Source organism: Sus scrofa, chromosome 4 (assembly GCF_054392235.1).
Source record: "Sus scrofa isolate SSC_HxYL_T2T_F1_AM1 chromosome 4, Sscrofa_HxYL_maternal_Yorkshire_Landrace_v2.0, whole genome shotgun sequence".
NCBI lineage: Eukaryota > Metazoa > Chordata > Mammalia > Artiodactyla > Suidae > Sus > Sus scrofa.
This window is the reverse complement of record NC_139386.1, coordinates 112,819,874-112,839,239: the sequence shown is the minus strand read 5'-3', so window position 1 is coordinate 112,839,239 and position 19,366 is coordinate 112,819,874. Positions and strand designations below refer to the sequence as shown.

At 48.7% G+C, this 19,366-nt stretch overlaps 2 protein-coding genes across 2 annotated transcripts in view; both read right to left on the bottom strand.

The window, feature by feature from the left end:
• Positions 1–1,197: 1,197 nt before the first annotated feature.
• On the bottom strand, positions 1,198–1,559 carry LOC100519023 (small vasohibin-binding protein). Its single transcript, XM_005655437.4, has one exon. The coding sequence runs from the start codon at positions 1,452–1,454 to the stop codon at positions 1,254–1,256; it is 201 nt and encodes a 66-aa protein (XP_005655494.1). The 5' UTR covers positions 1,455–1,559; the 3' UTR covers positions 1,198–1,253.
• Positions 1,560–14,261: 12,702 nt separating this feature from the next.
• The window catches only part of LOC100156854 (monocarboxylate transporter 1), a 39,007-nt gene continuing 33,902 nt past the window's right edge, over positions 14,262–19,366 (bottom strand). The window contains 1 exon segment of the mRNA NM_001444344.1: positions 14,262–17,792. Within this exon segment, the coding sequence (NP_001431273.1) occupies positions 17,545–17,792 (248 nt within the window). The 3' untranslated portion in view covers positions 14,262–17,544.

The following is a 19,366-nucleotide window of genomic DNA, read 5'->3' as shown; positions in this document are numbered from 1 at the left end:
CCTGTGGCACTATGGGATCAGCCATGTCTCTGCAGCGCCAGGTCACAGGTTTGATCCCCGGCCCAACACAACAGATCTGATCCCTGGCCTAGAAACGCCATGTGCCGCAGGTGGCTAATAATAATAATAATAACAATAATCTGGGAACTATGAAATGAAGGAGCAGGGTGGGGATACTGGTAAGAGGTTGGGATGGAAGGGATTTAAAAGGGAACGTCAGCCCTTTTGATGACCTGAGGCTCCCTGTGTCTCAGGAGCCACTTGCTCCTGCTCGTTGCTTATCCTGCACTGGGACAGTGTGCTGTGCTGGGGTGACGGCCTGTGATTACTCGCACTGCTTTCACAGGTAGGAGCCCAGACATTTCAAGATAATGGCTTTTCTTCCTTTTTTATTCTGAGTGTGCTAGCTTCCTCCGTGGATTAAAAGGTGCTTATTGAAAGTGCTTTTTGATAATTAGGTTGGTCCTGGCTTCATTAAAGCTTCCTACTTCTGGGTCTATACAAGAAAAGGAGCCAAAAGGCTGGATTCTCCTTACAGTGAATCCCTGGGGCTTCCCTCTTGTGCTGCTAGGTTGAGCTGGAGGAAGAGGAGAGACAGGAGGCAGGTCCCTGTGGGGCAAGTGGAGGAGGCTTTTCTCCTGTCCAGCCACCCACAAGCTAAGCCTCAATTTTCGTATCTGTCATATGGAGCTTAGATCCAGAGAACTTCAGAGCTAGAAGGACTCTCAGGAGTGTTGATGCCCACACCTGTCCCCTACAGAGGAAAGCATAGAGCCAGGGAGTCCCGGAGAGGGGAGGGAGCCTACCCAAGGTCACACAGTTCAGTTGTGGCAAAGCCATGCTCAGAATCTGGGTCTTTTTTGGTGGCTCCAGGCTCAGTGATCCCCCCTCTTTTTTTTTTTTTTTTTTTTTTTTGTAACATTTCACTCATATTTTATTTGTATTTTTTGGAGAAAATTTACAGTTTCACAAGAACACTGATTTTTTTTTTCCAAGCAATAGAAAAGGTTAAAAAAAAAAATCTATCATCTTAGAAGAATAGAAGAAGTCTCTTCAGCAAGCAATGGGCCAATTCAGATGGGAGAAACCAGTGAAGCAGGTTACCCAGAGGAAGTTCAGATTTATCCAGTTTGAGGAATACACACGTCTCCTTGTCTAGTTGTGTAAGGCTCCACATGGGCCATCTCAGCTTAAAACTGGTAACACACAAACAAAGCCTCCGGGGTCCCATCTCATGTGAACACAGTGACGGCTCATTCTCCAGGAGGCTGCATCTGTTTACAGAACTCGTCAAACTGCTGCTGTTCCAGTTCTGTCATGACTCTGTTGGGGGCATAGATCTCTGCCCTCTGTCTTTGCTTCAGCTCCTGCTGGGCTGATTTCTGCTTGGCCTTCTCAACTCTGCTGACAGGCTCTTTAACTTTGGATTTTTCTTTATGTGCGGGCAGATCCATGACTTGGCTTCGCAATACTTCTTAGCTCTCACCTGGATGGTGCAGAAGGAGGCCAATCCTGGGGCCTGGAGTCCGAGCCTGCCGCCTCAGTGATCCCTCTTGAAGGAGTATCAGGGACCTTAGAAAGTGGAAGAGAGGGAGTGCCTGCTGTGGCTCAGATCCTGCGTTGCTGTGGCTGTAGTATAGGTGAGCAGCTGAAGCTCCAATTCGACCCCTAGCCTGGGAACTTCCATGTGCCTTGAGTGCAGCCCTAAAAAGCAAAAAAAAAAAAAAAAAAAAAGTGATGTGAAAAGAGACACACGGTGCAGAGGTGAGGGGTACTTGTCTGGGGGCTGGGGAAGGGGAAAGGATTCATGAGTCTCCAGGGTTCCAGCGTCGCCTACCAGGAGCATAAGCCAATCATTCAGCCTCCCTGAGTCTCCTTACCAGCCCTGCTTACCCCCCAGGGCTCTGGGGAGGCGGGGGTCAGGAGAGAGAGGATGCTTGTGAAAGTGCCTTAAGAAACAAAGCCTGGAGTTTCCACTGTGGCACAGTGGGTTAAGGATCCTGCATTGTCTAAGGCAGTGTAGGTTCGATCCCTGGCCCAGGAATTTCCTTTTTTTTTGGAGGCGAGGCTAAAAAAGAAAAAAAGAAAGAAAAAAGAAACAGAGCCCATCAAGCTGCAAGAAAGTCTGGCTTTACACTCACTTCTTCCTCCAGTGTCACCACCCAGGAGGCCAAGGGTGCTGCTCGGAGTCCAGCCAGGCACAGACCTGGGTGGGTCAGCATCCGCAGGGCCCTTCTCCGCTTGCTTTCTCAATTACTGGGCCCTCCTCCGCCCAGCCCACCCCCAGGCCTGTGACAGCATCAAGGCTTTAAACAGGCCTGAGCCTTGACTTTGGAGATGGCATTTCCTTCCTGTCCCTGTCACCCTCTCCACTGTTTGGAGCCTGCACCCCCTGCCGAGGGCTCATCTCCATGGGGACAATCCTCTTGGCTGAGATGGTGGTGATGGTCGCCCCTGGGTCCTAATTCGGGACAGGCCCAGCCCCCAGGAGGTGGGCTCTTCTGCCCATCACTGCCAAGCACTTGCTGAGTAGTATTTCGTCCTCTTTGGAAGGGTCTCTAGGAGGCAATTGTGTCCCTTCTGCTGTCAGGCTGCTGCAGCAAACTGTGTAACCGCAGCTCTGTCTCACTCTGACCCCATCCCTGTCTCCTGCCCAGGGAATTAAGGCCCAGAAGGTTCACAGTTAAGTGTCTGCACCAGTCCTAGAGAATCTTCTGTGTGGACTTTTTTTTTTTTTTTTTTTTGGTCTTTTTTAGGACTGAACCTGTGGCATATGGAGATTCCCAGGCTAGGGGTCGAATCAGAACTGTAGCCGCTGCCCTGCGCCACAGACACAGCAACGCAGGTTCTGAGCCATGTCTGCGACCTACACCACAGCTCACGGCAATGCCAGATCCTCAACCCACTGAGCGGGGCCATGGATCGAACCCACATCCTCCTGGATACTAATCGGGTTCTTAACCCACTCAGCCACAACAGGAACTCCTAAAATGTACATTTTTAACACTCCCTTATTTATTTATTTATTTATTTAGTCTTTTTGCCTTTTTCTGGGGCCGCTCCCACAGCATATGGAGGTTCCCAGGTTAGGGGTCCAATCAGAGCTGCAGCCACTGGCTGACGCCAGAGCCACAGTAACGTGGGATCCGAGCTCTGTCTGTGACCTACACCACAGTTCACAGCAACACCGGATCCTTAACCCACTGAGCAAGGCCAGGGATCGAACCCGAAACCTCACGGTTCCTAGTTGGATTCATCAACCACTGCGCCATGACGGGAACTCCTAACACTCCCTAACTTAAATTTCTGTCGCCAGTGGGGATGCTCAATGAGCAAACTCTGAGATGGAGCCGAGTGTGGGATGTTCACTAGGGGACCCTCTTGGGATTGTCACCTGCAGAAGAGGGTTGGCAGCAGGGTTGGCCAGAGGGAGGTGAGCTGCGCTGAACAACTGCCCCACCAACCCTCCTGGGAGCACAGGAGCTGATGCGACCTTCAGAGGTGACCCAAATTGAGGTGAGCTGGCTGGACCTTAGGCCTTCATGTTGACTGGCATTGGGTGCAGCCTGGCCTAGGAAGGCCACGTGATCTTAAGAAATCCAGAAGGGACAGTCCCAGTGGCTGGGGAGTGACGGGCATGCCTGGAGGGGGGTCTGGGCTGCAGTGCATCATAGCACCTGCCATTATTCCTGTGGGGACATTTTCGGCAGCAGGGAGCCTAGCAGGTGCATGCACCTCCCCACCACCTTTCTGACCTCTATCTGGAGCTTCCCCCTTTCCTCTTTGGGGTGGTGTTTCAGAGCTGGGCTTCCTCCTGGGCCATAGTTGAGTGGACAAAATGAAAGATGTCAGGGTCATCTGTGAGAACAGCCACTCCCAAGAGTGGGCCAGTGAGCCCTGAGGGAACTCAGGAAAGAAACAACGACTGGCCCATAGCAAAGGAGTGATTCCAAGAAGCCCAGACCTTTGCATGTTCCAATAGAAACTTGTTTTCTGGACATCTTTGTCTGTCAGTCGGGTTATCTGTGAATCTATGCTTCCTACTATCTTCCCTTTGTTGCAAAAACTCATACGTCCTAGTTCCCCCCTGGCCTCCTTGGAGCAGTTTCTCAGGGCCATCTGAGATGCTGTCTCCCAGGCTTAAGTCCTAATTTCACCCCAAATAAAACTTAACTCTCAACTTTCAGGTTATGCTTTTTTTTTTTTTTTTAAGTTGACAGTTTATTGCAGGGCCAAGCAAGGAGAATGGGTGGCTTGTGCTCAAAAACCCTGAAGTCCCCAATGGTTTGGGAGATGTTTATATAGGCAAAATTTGGGGGTGGGGGCCTTTGTGCAGATAGGTGCTCTCAAAGATACTGTTGTGTCTAATCCTTGAGGAGGAACCAGGACCTTGGCCCAAGGCTGCGCTACTGTTTCCTGACTGAGGAACCAGGACCTTGGCCCAAGGCTGCGCTACTGTTTCCTGACTGCTCTTCCCTTGTCTCTGTATCCCCTCCCTTCCCTGATTAGCCATAGTTTGAACCTGCCCTTTGGAACTCAGGGAAAGTCACGGAGGCTGAATGAGGCCTTGTTTCTACAAACAAGAAATAACACAGAAAGGCTTTTGTGCCCAGGAACTCCACAGGGTCCTGCTTGGTTTCATGTTGATCATATTTTGTTTTGTAACATCTAAAAAATATGCATATGTATTTGGGAGTTCCTGTTGTGGCTCACTGGTAACAAATCCAACTAGTATCCATGAAGATGTCAGTTCAACCCCTGGCCTCGATATTAGTGGGTTAAGGACCCTAGCATTGCTGTGGGCTGTGGTGTAGGTTGCAGAGTGGCTTGCATCTGTGTTGCTGTGGCTGTGGTGTAGGCCGGCAGCTGCAATTCCGATTTGACCCCTAGCCTGGGAACTTCCATATGTTGCAGGTGTGGCCCTAAAAAGAAAATACATATGTGTGTGTGTGTGTGTGAGAGAGAGAGAGAGAGTGCCTCCAAGAAGGACCGTAGTGACCCCTGCTCCTGGAATTCCTATTCCTCCCCCATTGTCCCAGGGTCAACTTGTGTGAGAATTCAACAGACATGATGGTATGACCCTTCTGAGGTTAGATTTTAATATTTTGGTTTCTTTCTTTTTCTTTCTTTTTTTAGGGCCATACCAGTGACTATGGAAGTTCCCAGGCTAGGGGTTGAATCAGAGCTGCAGGTGCAGGCCTGCACAACAGCCACAGCAATGCCAGATCCAAGCTGTGTCTGCTACCTATACCACCAGATCCTTAACCCACTGAGCGAGGCCAGAGATTAGATCTGTGTCCTCATGGGTACTAGTCGAGTTCATTTCCAATGAGCCACAATGGGAACTCCAATATTTTGCTTTCTCTTGCTCTCTTTTTCCCTGGGAGCATTTGCTCTGGGGGAAGCCAGCTGAACTGTCCCCAGCAGCTTTATGGGGAGGCCCAAAGGCAAGGAACTAAGAGCTCTTGTGAATGACAGAGTGAGTGAGCTTGGAAGCGGAGCCACCCCAGCTTTCAGATGATCACAGCCTTAGCCAGTGTGTTGACAGCAAATGCAGGAGAGACCCTCAGCCAGAGCCACCCAGCTAAGCTGCTCCTAGATTTCTGACCATCAGAAACTGAGGTAGTAATTGTTTGCTATTTTAAACTGCTGCATTGTAGGGTAATTGGTCACATAGGCATAGATAACTAATGCATACTCTTTGATATGCATAGAATACTGAATTTTAAAATGTGAGATAACATTCAGAGGTAAAAGAAGCCGGGAATGTAGGTCAGAGGCAGGCCCGTTGGAGTAGAGGGGGTGTGCGATGGCACAGCCTTGGCATCCGTGGGACAGCGGCTCTGAGCGGCAAGGAGGGCAGCCTGGGATCCGGGCGGCCGGGCTGCAGGGCCGCTCTCGACCACACGAGGGCGCTCCACACTGCCGCATCCTGACGGCTGGAAAGGAGGGAAGCCAGGGGGAGGCCTTCTGGGGAGGGACAAGCGAGGGGAGAGCATCCTGTGATCTGACGCTGAGACCTTCACGTGGGACTTGGAAGGTGGACGGGAGCCAGAGACCACCCTCCCGCTGCTTTGGCTGCTCCCTTCTGGCAAGCAGGATCCCACAGATGTGCATCTTTTCCTGCAGCAGTGTGCGGTCCCCACCCCTGGCAGCAGCAGTGGAGGCCCTCCTGCCCAAGCCGCTGGAGCAGATCCTCTGGAGACAACTCCCCTCCCTCCCTCCCCCATGCAGCCATCCCGCATCCCATAAGCACCGAATCCCGAATCACCTCCATTTCTGCTCAGAATACCAGTTTCCTGCACTAAACTCTGGCTTTTATGATCATTATTGTCCTTATTTTACAGACGGGGAAACTGAGGCACACAGCTGAGGCCCAGAGAAGTGCAGTATTCTTCCCAGAGCCACACAGCCAGTGAGTGGTGGGGCCAGGCTCCAAACCCAGATCTTTCTGAGCCCAGAGCCCAGGGCACCATCTTCCTGGTGAGTGTGTGGTGGTGTTGCCTGGGGTGGGAGGAGGCGCGGTGAGCTGTGAGGCAGGGGGCTGGGCTGACTCCGGAGGCAGGTCCTGAGCAGGTCCCCAGGGCATCTGTTCCTTGCTGAGAAGCACAAGCAGCTTGAGTTTCTGGGGACCAACCCTGAGGCTGGGGCTGCCCCAGGGGGGCTGTGTAGGGCAGGGTGGCTCCCGAGGGAGCTAGGCTTTGGGTGCCAAGTCGGCCACCTCCCCTGGGGGTATCTGGAGAAACACTTTGGTGATCAGGGCAAAGTCAAGAGGGGGGTGGTGCGGGGGAGGTGTCCCCAGGCCTGTGGGTCAGGAGGCTGCCTTGGGTGGCACTGGCAGTAAACACGGTGAACTTGCAGTGGTTCGGCCTCACCAGCCCCTGGGTTGAATGGAGCCTGAGAGCCTGGTGGACACCTGATCACTCACTCACCTGAGGCCACACTCCGGGTCACAGGAGGGTATCAGTCATCTAGGTTGGAATGTGCTTCCTGCCTGCTGAGTGTTCTCGCTCCCTTTTGGCTGATAGAACTGTGGGTGGGGGAGGCGAGGCGCGAAGGAGTTGGTCGATGCATTAGATGTTTAAAGAACACCAGTCTTGAGCTACCTCTGAGGGCCCCCAGCCAGGCAGCTTGTGCACCAGTCCCCACCTCCGGGAGCTCCATCTCTCGTCTTCATTCACTTACCCATTCGTTCGTTCATTCTTTTTTACATTCAGCACCTACTTGAGCGCCACTGCATACGACATCATCCTGGGCTGCATGCCAGAGATGGAGTCTTCTTCAGATGCTTGAAGTCCCTGCCTCGTGGAATTTACATTCCAGCAGGAACACATTTTCCTGTGTTTCCTTGTGTTCCCTTTATATATATATATTTTAATCTTTTTAGGGCCGCACCCATGGCATATGGAGGTTCCCAGGTTCGGGGTCGAATTGGACCTGCAGCCGCTGGCCTATGCCACAGCCACACAGGATCTGAGCCACGTCTGGGACCTACACCACAGTTCATGGCAATGCCAGATCCTTAACCCACTGAGAGAGGCCGGGGATCAAACCTGCATCCTCTCAGATGCTAGTCAGGTTCATTTCCTCTGAGCCACGACTGGAATTCCTTGATACCTTTCTTTAGGCAGGTAATACTCTTTCCTTCTCAGTAGTTTTGTATGTGCTCCCCTAGCCTCTGGTTGCCTCCTCCATAGTCACCACCTGAATTCCTGGAGAACTGGGCTCAAGAAACAGGGACATTCACTTCATGCATAGGACTAACTCCTGTTCACATATAAGGGAGGGAGAGAGAGGGGTAGTTGGCAGATGGGCATAGAACACTGATGCCTCTTCATTCATTTCTCCAAGGCAGCCCAGAGGCCAAGGACATCCTATGCCCTCTGCCCTCATCAGACCTCGGCTTGGGAAGCGCTGTGTCCTTGATCCACTTTTGAGTCCTGGGAGTTCAGCTCCTGGACTTTCGGGTCATCACATTGTGTTGTAAGCACTGAATCCTTTTATTGCCTCCAACAGTCAGAAAGCTTTTTTGTTTTGTTTTGTTTTTGTTTTTGGGTATATCTAGGGCAGGCGGATTTCCTGCTGGGCCAAGGATCAAATCCCCAGCACCGCAGTGACCTGAGACACAGTGTCACAACACCAGGCCCTTAACCCATCAAAGCCACCAAGGAACTCTCAACAGAAAACTTTTTTTTTTTTTTCAGTCTCTTTATGGATGTTCCCAGGCTAGAGATCAAATTGGAGCTGCAGCTGCCAGTCTACACCACAGCCACAGCAACACCAGGTCTTTAACCCACTGAGCAGGGCCAGGGATGGAGCCCATGTCCTCATGGATACTAGTCGGGTTTGTTATTGCTGAGCCGCAACAGCAACTGCTCAACAGAAAACTTCTTATTTAGTATTCTGTCTTCCTAGCCCAGCTCAGGGCCTGATGCATAGTCTGTTAACACATGGTTGCTCAATTAAGATAATTTATATAGGAAGTTCCCATTGTGGCTTAGCAGTTACAAGCCTGACTAGTATCCATGAGGACGTGCATTCGACCTCTGGACTCGCTCAGTGGGTTAAAGGATCCAGCACTGCCGTGAGCTGTGCTGTAGGATGTAGGCGTGGCTTGGATCTCAAGCTGCTGTGGCTGTGGTGTAGGTCCACAGCTGTGGCTCTGATTCGACTCCTGAGAACTTCCACATGCTGCAGGTGTGGCCCGAAAAAGCAAAAAAAAAAAAAAAAATTTGTACAATTTCAAAGACTAGTTGATTCTACTGCTGGTTTCTACACACCTGAGACATGCCATCCTGTCCCTGTCTACCCACCTCAATCCAACAAGTCACATCCCACCTGACATGCCACCTCTTCCAGGAAGCCTGCCCAGCCCTCCAATCAAAAGAGATGTCTCTACGGTCAGTGACTCAAGACGTTCACAGTCTGGAGTGGTGGCTCAGCAGTTAACAAACCTGAATAGCATCCATGAGGACGCGGGTTCAATCCCTGGCTTCGCTCAGTGGGTTAAGGATCTGGCATTGCCCATGAGCTGTGGTGTAGGTCCCAGATGCAGCTCAGATCCTGAACGGCTGTGGCTGTGGCTGTGGCGGGCAGCAGTAGCTTCAACTGGACCCCTAGCCTGGGAACCTCCATATGCCGTGGGTATGGCCCTAAACAGACAAAAAATAAATGTTCACAGCCTGGTAAATGTGACCATGGTGATTTGAAGAGCATGTCATGGTGGTGAGTGCGAAATATGATAAAGGAAGTGATCATAGGGAATAACCCTAGGTCAGGGGCTGTGCTCAGGATTTTACTGCCATCCTTTTATTTAATCCTCGTAGCACCCATCTAAGGGTGTTCTGCCATTATTCCCATTTTACAGATGTAGAAACTGATGCTTAGAGAAGTTAAATACCTTGCTTGGGGAGTTGGAGCTGGGGACCGCCTAAGCTGGAATTTAACATCAAGGTTCATTCTCTTAATAACCACCGTGCTCTAGCCATGAGGGGACATCAGAACCCAAGCGGGCCACTGAAAAAAGTTGGGCAGTGTATCAGGACTGTGCAGAGGACAGAATCACTAAGAATGGCATGAGGAGTTCCTGTCATGGCTCAGTGGTTAACGAATCCAACTAGGAACTACAAGGTTGCGGGTTTGGTCCCTGGCCTTGCTCAGTGGGTTAAGGATCTGGCATTGCCCTGAGGTCACAGACGTGGCTTGGATCCTGTGTTGCTGTGGCTGTGGCATAGGCTGGCAGCTACAGCTCCAATTAGACCCCTAGCCTGGGAACCTCCGTATGCCACAGATGCGACCCTAAAAAAGACAAAAAAAAAAAAAAGAGAGAATATCATGAAATAAGCAATTTATGATAGAAACTAGACTTCATGTACTCGTGAGAACTGGTGAAGACATCTGTGGGCAGCTGTGGCCCATGCGTCTGGTGTGGGCCTGAAATTGCTATAGATCCACGGGGGCAGGAGTTGGGGAGGAAAACGGGGGTGAAGTTGGGGAGGTCCCATGTCTCTGCCTTACCACTTCCAGTCTTGATGGGCCAGGTGACCTGCAGGGGACCTGGTACCCTTTGGCAGGGAGCTCTACAGGTAGGAGGCCCTGGACTTGGAGCAGCTGTGAGTTTGGCTGCTGTACCAGGCAGTGACAACAGGCTGAGCCAGCAGTTAGGTGATGAGGTTGCCATAGCACCTCACTTTGGAAGTGTGACACAAAATCAGCAGAACTTCAAAAGAGGACAAAGAATGATGATGTGTCCTTTCAGAGTTTCCCTTGGATGGAGCTTGGCCTCATGGAACCAGCCACAGACGACTTAATTCTCTAGGTTCTAGAATCCTATTACTGTGTTTTTGTTTTTGTTTTGCCTCACCTGTGGCATGTGGAAGTTCCTAGGCCAGGGGTTGAACCATAGCCATAGATGAGACAATGCCAGTTCCCTAACCCACTGAGACACCAGGGAGCTCCAATCTGTTTCCTATTGTTTGGGGCCCAGGCTCTGTGTTCATTTGTACACTTTTGTCTAACAGAGATGCAAATGACCCCTTATCCAGTAAATATATATATGTATAAATCCCTATCAGCTGAGCCAGTAGCAAGAAAGCTGTCAGGTGTCAGAGTAGCCGATTCAAGCACCCAGCCCTAAATGAAAGCGCTAAGCCTGTGACCACTTGTGATGGTGTGAGCAAGAAGCTCAAGCCCAGGAAGGTTTTCCGAAGCTCAGATGATCAGCACAGATGGGGGTTGTCTCACTGTTGAGGGAGCCCTAAGCAAAAGGCTTCAGCCAGTTTGCCGGACTCTAGAGCTGGCTGAGGCTGAGCTGTGGAAAGAGAAGTGGCCCCTCTGCCCTCCACCCCTGCCGGCAAGGAGGCCTGGGCGGGAGCCCTCAGATAAAGAGACCCGCTAACCAAGGCGTGGGAAGGAGCAAAGGTTGGTTGTGTTGTATCTTGAAGTCTGGAGTCTTCCAGCATGCCTTTGATCCTCAAACATATTTAGTTTCTTGAATTTTTCTTTGATTTACAATTCAGTTGGTTACATCCACCACTGTCACGTGCTCATTGTATGTGTATGTGCAGGGCATGTTGTACTTCCGACAGTAGCAGTGTTGAGGCTGCACTGGGGAGGGGGGCGTGAGACCCCCAGGCCCGGGGGTCCTTAGGAGGCTATTTGGGGCTGAGCCAAGGCTGCTGCAGGGAGTCAGGGAGGAGGGGGTGGACCCAGAACTTTTCTTCAGTCATCTTCCTCCTGTTCCCTAGAGTGGCTGCACAAATTTACATTCCCACCAGCAATGCAGGAGGGGTCCCTTTCTCTACCCTCTCCAGCACTTTCTATTTGTAGACGTTTGATGATGGCCATTCTGACAGGTGTGAAGTGATAATGCATTATAGCTTTTGGGGAGGGGGCAGCACATGTAGCAGCTTAATGTGGGATCTCAGTTCCTGGACCAGGAATGGAACCCAGGCCACAGTGGTCAAAGTGCTGAGTCTTAACCCCTAGACGACTAGGGAACTCCAAATGCATTGTAGTTTTGATTTGCATTTCTCTAATCATCAGTAACGGTGAGCATCTTTTTATGTGCCTATTGGCCATCTGCACATCTTCTTTCGAGAAACATCTATTCAGATGTTCTGCCCACTTTTTGATTGGGCTGTTTGTTTTTTCTTGTTATTGAGTTGTATGAGCCGTTTGTGTGTTTCGGAAGTTAAGCCCTTGTTCATCCTATCATTTGCACATACTTTCTCCCACTCCATAGGTTCTTTTTGTTTTGTTTATGGGTGATCAGGATTTGTAAAAGCTGCTTTAGGTAAAAGTGTTTGATAGACTGAAAAGTATGAGAATTTGCTGACTTTATCCAGGTGTGTCACAAAGTGACATAATGAGATGAAATAGTCATCACGTGGTAAGAAGCAGCATGATGTCCAACCCTGCTGCTTTCCATAATTACAGATTATGTACGGTTTCACGTCTGTCTCACTCTCTAGATTATAAACTCTGAGGAAACACCCCTATGTTGATCACCACTGTGTATTCCCAAGGCTTTCTGCCATGCTGAGCATGTGGTTGGCCCTCAAATATAAGATGAATACTTAGAAAAACTTTTTTATTTTTAAAAAATGTCTCTACACCCTCAAATATGAAGAGCACTCAGGCTCTTTTTTTCCTTTTTTTTTTTTTTTTGGCTGCACCTGCGGCATGCAGAAGTTCCCAGGCCAGGGATTGAACCTGTGCCACACCTATAACCAGAGCCATAGCAGCGACCCAAGCCTCAAGCAGTGACAATACTGGTTCCTTAACCTACTGTGCCACCAGGGAAAACCTGACTCTTTTAATTCCTGAAACAGTAAAGCATAGTAGGAAAGGAAATCCGAAAGTGAAGAAATCACATAATGAATTTCAGGGCCAAGGAAAAGGACTGTCAATCAGTGAATTCATTAGTGACGGAGAATCAGTTTGCTGTTTTGGGTGCAGGAACCGAGTGATTGCCTGGGCCATTAATCACCCTTTGAGAATGATTACCCAGGACTCTTCCATTCTAGCCTTCACTCCCATCAGCCCCACCTTCACCTCTGGCCGCTGAGCCGCCATGCTCTTCTTGCTTGGCGCTCCTCTGACCCGCTAGGATGGAGGGGCTGTACCGTGGGTTGTTTTGGTTTTTTCACTTTTTATTTTGGAAATTAATTTCACCATCATGGCACGTTGGTCATAACTAAGTTAACACTGGACAATCCTATTAACTAACCTACAGACCAGGCTTTCCATTAATACCTTTATTGGTTCCAGGACCCGATCCAGGATGCCACAATGCATTGTTTTCACTTAGGATAAACTGCATGCAGAAGGGCTTCATAAACCATGAACTACGTAGGTGTTACCAGCAGTCCTTTTTCATTGTTTTTTTCTGGTTAATGTTGAAACACACTGACGCTTCCCTTAATGCACTCTGGGTGTGAGTGGATTCCATTTTCATTGTTAAAAGGACAAAAACTATTCGCTGGGCACTTTCACCTTTAATCCTCACAATTATGTTTTTGAGACTCAGAATTGTTATACTTCTATTCATTTATTTTGTCTTTTTAGGGCCACACCCATGGCATATGGTGGTTCCCAGGCTAGGGGTCTAATCGGAGCTGTAGCTGCTGGCCTACACCAGAGCCACAGCAAGACCGGACCTGAGCTGCGTCTGCAACCTACACCACAGCTCATGGCAAAGCCAGATCCTTAACCCACTGAGCAAGGCCAGGGATTGAACCCACCACCTCATGGGTTCCTAGTTGGAGTCATTAACCACTGAGCCATGACAGTAACTCTGAATTGTTCTACTTTTAGGCTTTTTAGGTCCTCCCAAGATGGAGTGAGGCACCTTTTCCCTCAGAGCACTTACTGCACAGTCTTCCTCACTAGACTAGAAGCTGTGGGCGCCAGAACAGGCCTGTGAGCACCGTCATCCCCTCCATCCAGCAAATAGTAGGTATATAGATGATGCTCAAAAAAAACAAAAACTACTGCTGTTGTTCCTGTTCCTGCATTGCTGTAGCTCTGGCATAGGCCAGTGGCTATGGCTCCAATTCGACCCCTAGCCTGGGAACCTCCATATGCCGCAGGAGCGGCCCTAGGAAAGGCAAAAAGACAACAACAAAAAAACCACTGCTTAGATGAACGAATAAATGAAAGCTAATCTTTTATCCACTGCTCTATTCTGAAAACTATTTTTTTTTCCCTTACAACTGTCTGCCTTCTCCTACCAGAAGGTAATATCTATTCAACCCAGAAAGCTGTGTGTTGCTCCCTAATACACCTTTGATGCCGAGAACAGTGCTTAGAACGGACTCTTAGGGTCAATGTCAATAGTATCTGTTGAGTGAATGTGTGGAAAGGTAGACTTCTCCTTTGGGCAACATCACCCTGTCTTTCTGTGATAGCATTGTGGTGGTGGTTTTTTCTGATCATGATCTTGGTAAGATAATGTAAGACGGACAGTCACAACATGTAATGTGGCTAAGTGCAGATGCTCTGGCTTCCTGAGTTAAATATCCACGTGCAGTTCATCAGAAGGGGAACCACAAGAATGCCATCCCATGAGCACTGTCTCATGAAGGGGGCGCTGGTGGCTTGCACAGGTGGCCTGTGGACTCCACACTCCACAGCTTTGGTCCAGCACCAGCAAAATCATGACTTGAGGCTATCTGTGACTTCCAAGTCACATTCACCCCCCTTTCACCAGAATGCAACTCTCAAAGTTAAACACACAAACAAACAATGGCTTATAATATTCATTAGCTTTACTGACTTAGGAGATAAGCTCCTCTTATCAGAACTCTTCTTTTCATATCTATTCATTTTTATTAGAGCAAAGATGACAATCACATTCACCTTAAGGAAAATGTATATATGGAAAAAGTCACCATTCCAACACCAGTATGGCTGGAATTCTACATATGTCCTTTTTTTCCCCTGAGTATATTATATATACTTATCCAGTCTGTGTTCTAGTTTTTTTTTCTTTTTTTGGTCTTTTGTCTTTTTAGGGCCATACCCACGGCATATGGAGGTTCCCAGGCTAGGGTCGAATCGGAGCTGTAGCTGCCGGCCTACACCAGAGCCACAGCAACGTGGGATCCGAGGCGCGTCTGCAACCTACACCACAGCTCATGGGAACGCCGGATCCTTAACCCTCTGAGCAAGGCCAGGGATCGAGCCCGCAACCTTATGGTTCCTGGTCGGATTCGTTAACCACTGTGCCACGACGGGAACTCCTGTGTTCTATTTTTTTCACCTAACATTGTATCATGCTTATAGCATAAGGATCTTTCCACGCTACTAGACTTCATAACCATCTATTTAAATACACTGCCACATATTTAAGGATGTTCAAATATACTGTTCATTCCACTGTCAGATTTGCCAGGAAAAGTCACCTCAAGAGTTTGAAAGACAAAAACACAAGGCACATAAGTAACTGTTAAATGCCAGGATTAAAAGAGGTAGAGAGGACAACACATGAAAAAAATGGTCAGTATCATTAGCATTCAGGGAAAATCACACACCATAAACCTACTAGAATGGAAAAGGTAGCAAGACCAGTGATGCCAAGCGCTGACAAGGATGCAGAACAGCTAGAATCCTCATATGGTGCCAGGGGGAATTACCAAATGGTACAGCCACTGAGAAAATAGTGTGATATTTCTTACAAAGCTCAACACGCTCTTGCTGTATGACCTAGCAATTCCAATCCTAGGCATTTATCCAAGAGAAGTGAAAGCATATGTCTGCACAGACCTCTGTGAATATTGATAGCATCTTTTTTTTCTTCTTCCCTTTTTACAGCTGAATATTGAAGTTCCCAGGCCAGGGGTTGAATTGGAGCTGCAACTGCAGGCCTGCAACATGGCCATCACAACACCGGATCTGAGGCGCATCTGTGACTTACACTGCAGCTTGAAGCAACGCCAGATCCTTAACCCACCAAGCCAGCCCTGGCATAGAACCCACATCCTCATGGACACTATGTTGGGTTCCTAACCTGATAAGCCACTGGGGGAACTCCTGTTTATAGACTCTTTACTCATAACAGTCAAAAGCATAAACAGCTCAAATGTCCAACTGGTGGATGGATATACACAGTATGGTCTGTCTATACAAAGCAATACTCCTCAGCAAGAAAGAAGTAGTGAACTACTCAACATGCAACATGGGGGCATCGTAAAACCTAATGGTGTGTGAAAGACGCAGAAGGCTACGCCAGCTGTTCTTACAACACTTGTGACGCCAAACGTGAGTTTCTTCCCCACAACAACGACCACTTCTCCAGCTGGCCAGACACCACCACCTGGGTGCTCTACAGTCAATTCAGCGCTGACACAAAGAACCCAGACTTAGTGTCTGACTCCACGGATGGAAAGGCTTGGTCTCACAAGATTGCCCTCACTTCAGATTCCAGTCCCAAGTCCCAGGTTGTCACATGCACTTCTGACCAATCAGCTATCAACTGGGAGTTGGCATGACTCCTTGGCCAAGTTTGACAATTTGCTGGAATGGATCAGAGATCTCAGGGAAACACATCACTTACGTTTACTGACATATGATAAAGAAAACAACTTAAAAAAAAAAAAAACAAAAAAAACTTGGAACAGCTCGATGAAAAAGATGCACAGGGCAAAAGCTGTGGGGGAGGAGTGGCGTGGGGCTTCCATGCCCTCTGGGTGCTCTCGCACTACCTCAGTGTATTCACCAACCAGGAAGCTCTCTGAAGTTTTGGGGGTTTGATTACATGGGTGTGACTGAGGAAACCACTGGCCATTAGTGACTGAACTCAACTTCCAGCCTCCCTCCCTTCCCCGAGGGCGGCAGGGGGACTGAAAGCATCAGGCCTCTCATCAGGCCTTGTCCTTCCTGGAGACCAGCCCCATCCTGAAGTGAAGAAGGGAGTCTCCAGGAGCTCCCGTTGTGGCTCAGCGGTTAACGAACCTGACTAGCGTCGACTTGGGTTTGATCCCTGACATTGCTTAGTGGGGTTAAAGATCTGGCATTGCCATGAGCTGTGGTGTAGGTGGCAGACAAGGCTTAGATCCTGCATTGCTGTGGCTGTGGTGTAGGCTGGCAGCTGCAGCTCTGATTTGACTCCTAGCCTGGGAATTTCTTTATGCCGCCAGTGGGGCCCTAAAAAGACAAAAAAAAAAAAAAAAAGGAGTCTCCAGCTACCAGTCACTGAATTAGCATGCAAAAGACATTCTGATCACTCCTGAGGTTCCAAGGGTTCTAGGAGTTATATACCAGACACTGAGAATAAAGACCAAATATCTACTAAATACCTCAGTTACATACCATGTGATTCCATTTATTCCATTCCAAAACTTCAGGGACAGAAACCAGATCAGTGGCCCCTGGGGGCTATAGTGAAGAGGAGGGGATTGACTGCAAAGGAGCAGAAAGGAATTATTTTGACTGTTCAATGTGTTCTATATTAGGAGGTTATCTGACTCAACACCTTTGTCAAAATTCACTATTCTTTTTAATTTTTTTTTTTAAAATACAGCCACAGCTGCGGCCTATGGAAGTTGCCAGGGTAAGGGCCACATTGGCACTGCAGCTGCTGGCTTACACCACAGATACAGCAACACTGGATCCAAGCCCCATCTATGCCCTACGCTGCAGCGTGAGGCAATGCCCTATCCTTAACTCACTGAGCAAGGCCAGGGATCGAACCCATGTGCTCATGGACACTACGTCGGGTTCTTAACCTGCTGAGCCACAATGGGAACTCCCAAACTTTATTCTTATAAGAGGGATTTGTTTACATAGCATGTAATGTATATCTTAATAAATATGACTTCAAATAAAACCTATTTCCTTCTGTCATCTTTTCCAAATCCCCTACCACCTAAAGAAGTGACATATTTATGACTCATGTAAAGGAAGGAAATAAAAGTTTCATCAGTGAACACTTGGCATGACTTCCCCACAAATACCCACTGTCCATGGTGAGCTCCAAGAACAGAACATGATGGAGGAAAATTTTTCAGGTATCTTTGGTCCAAAGCTTCGCTTTATCCAACTTCAGAGCTTATCCTCTTTGGTTCCATCGTCTATGCCTTTCAAGTCTGGAGATTCTGCTGCTTTAATAACTTCTTTTGGTTCCATCTCTTTCCTTTCCTTTTCCTGCTTCTCCTCTGCCCTCTGTTCTTTTGCCACAAGTCGAAAATGAATGCCCATGCCAATGCAGAGATAGATGCCTGAGATGATCAGGATTATGCCACATGCCCAGTATGTGTATTTATAGTCTCCGTATATGTCATTGAGACGACCTAAAGGTATATCAAAAACAAACTGGGTCAACAATCATACCTTTTCCCAAATAAAGCCTAAGGACCCACTCAGAGTCCACACATGACAAATTACCTGCTAAGTATTTTCTGATCTTTTGTTTACGATGTCACACTGATTTTGGCCGGCCCTGCACATTCTGCTATCTTTAGCAACGTGAAAAAATAATTACATCTTGGCAAATTTGATTTGGGAAAGACCTAGAGGTCACGTAGGATCAATTCTCTCCATATTCAATGGAAAAATCTGTGGCTCAAAAGAGGTTCAGGAGTCTCGCCCAAGGCCAGAGAGCTCATTCCAGTCTCCAGGCCAAGGCTCTTTCTGTGACATTAGCGTTTCCCAAGGAGCTTTCCTTGAACACTCATCCTCTGCTAAAGAAGCAACGGCAACACCTTTCCACCATTCTCGGTGCTTAACCCTCAGAGCAGCAAGACGCTCTCCTGCCCATCACTGAACACACGTTAAACCCAGCAAGTCTGCTCTGAGGCCCGGAACTGTGCTACAGGGCACCTCCCTGAGGTTTCCCAAGTCAAGGAACTTGGAAACGACATATCAGAGTCTTCTCTTCTTTTTTATGGTCACACTTGTGGCACATGGACGTTCCCAGGCCAGGGACTGAATCCACGTCTCAGCTGCGACTCATGCCACAGTTGCAGCAATGCCGGACCGTCTAACCCACTGTGCCAGGCTAGGGGTGGAACCTGCACTTCTGCAGCAACCTGAGCAGCTGCAGTTGGATTCTTTTTTTTTTGTTTTTTTTTTTGTCTTTTGTCTTTTTGTTGTTGTTGTTGTTGTTGTTGCTATTTCTTAGGCTGCTCCCGCGGCATATGGAGGTTCCCAGGCTAGGGGTTGAATCGGAGCTGTAGCCACCGGCCTACGCCACAGCCACAGCAACGGGGGATCCGAGCCGCGTCTGCAACCTACACCACAGCTCATGGCAATGCCAGATCGTTAACCCACTGAGCAAGGGCAGGGACCGAACCCGCAACCTCATGGTTCCTAGTCGGATTCGTTAACCACTGCGCCACGACGGGAACTCCTGCAGTTGGATTCTTAACCCATTGCACCACAGTGAAAACTCCTCATAGGCTTTTTTTTTTTTTTTTTTTTGGGTCTTTTTGCCTTTTTCTAGGGCCGCTCCTGCGGCATATGGAGGTTCCCAGGCTAGGGGCCTAATTGGAGCTCTTGCTGTGGGCCTACACCACGGCCACAGCAACGTGGGATCTGAGCCGTGTCTGCAACCTACACCACAGCTCACAACCACGCCGGATCCTTAACCCACTGAGCAAGGCCAGGGATCAAACCCTCAACCTCATGGTCCTAGTCGGACTTGTTTCCACTGTGTCACGACGGGAACTCCTCCTCACAGTCTTCTATTAAAGGCTGTATAAGGTCTGAAAAAGACATTTACTTTGGCATTTCCAAACTTTTTTTGGCCATTAAATCTTTGTTATAGTAAAATGAATTAGAAGCTCCTCAAGCTAGTGTTAAGAAAGAAGTTCTCATTGTGGTGCAGCAGAAACAAGTATGTCTAGTAACCATGAGGATACAGGTT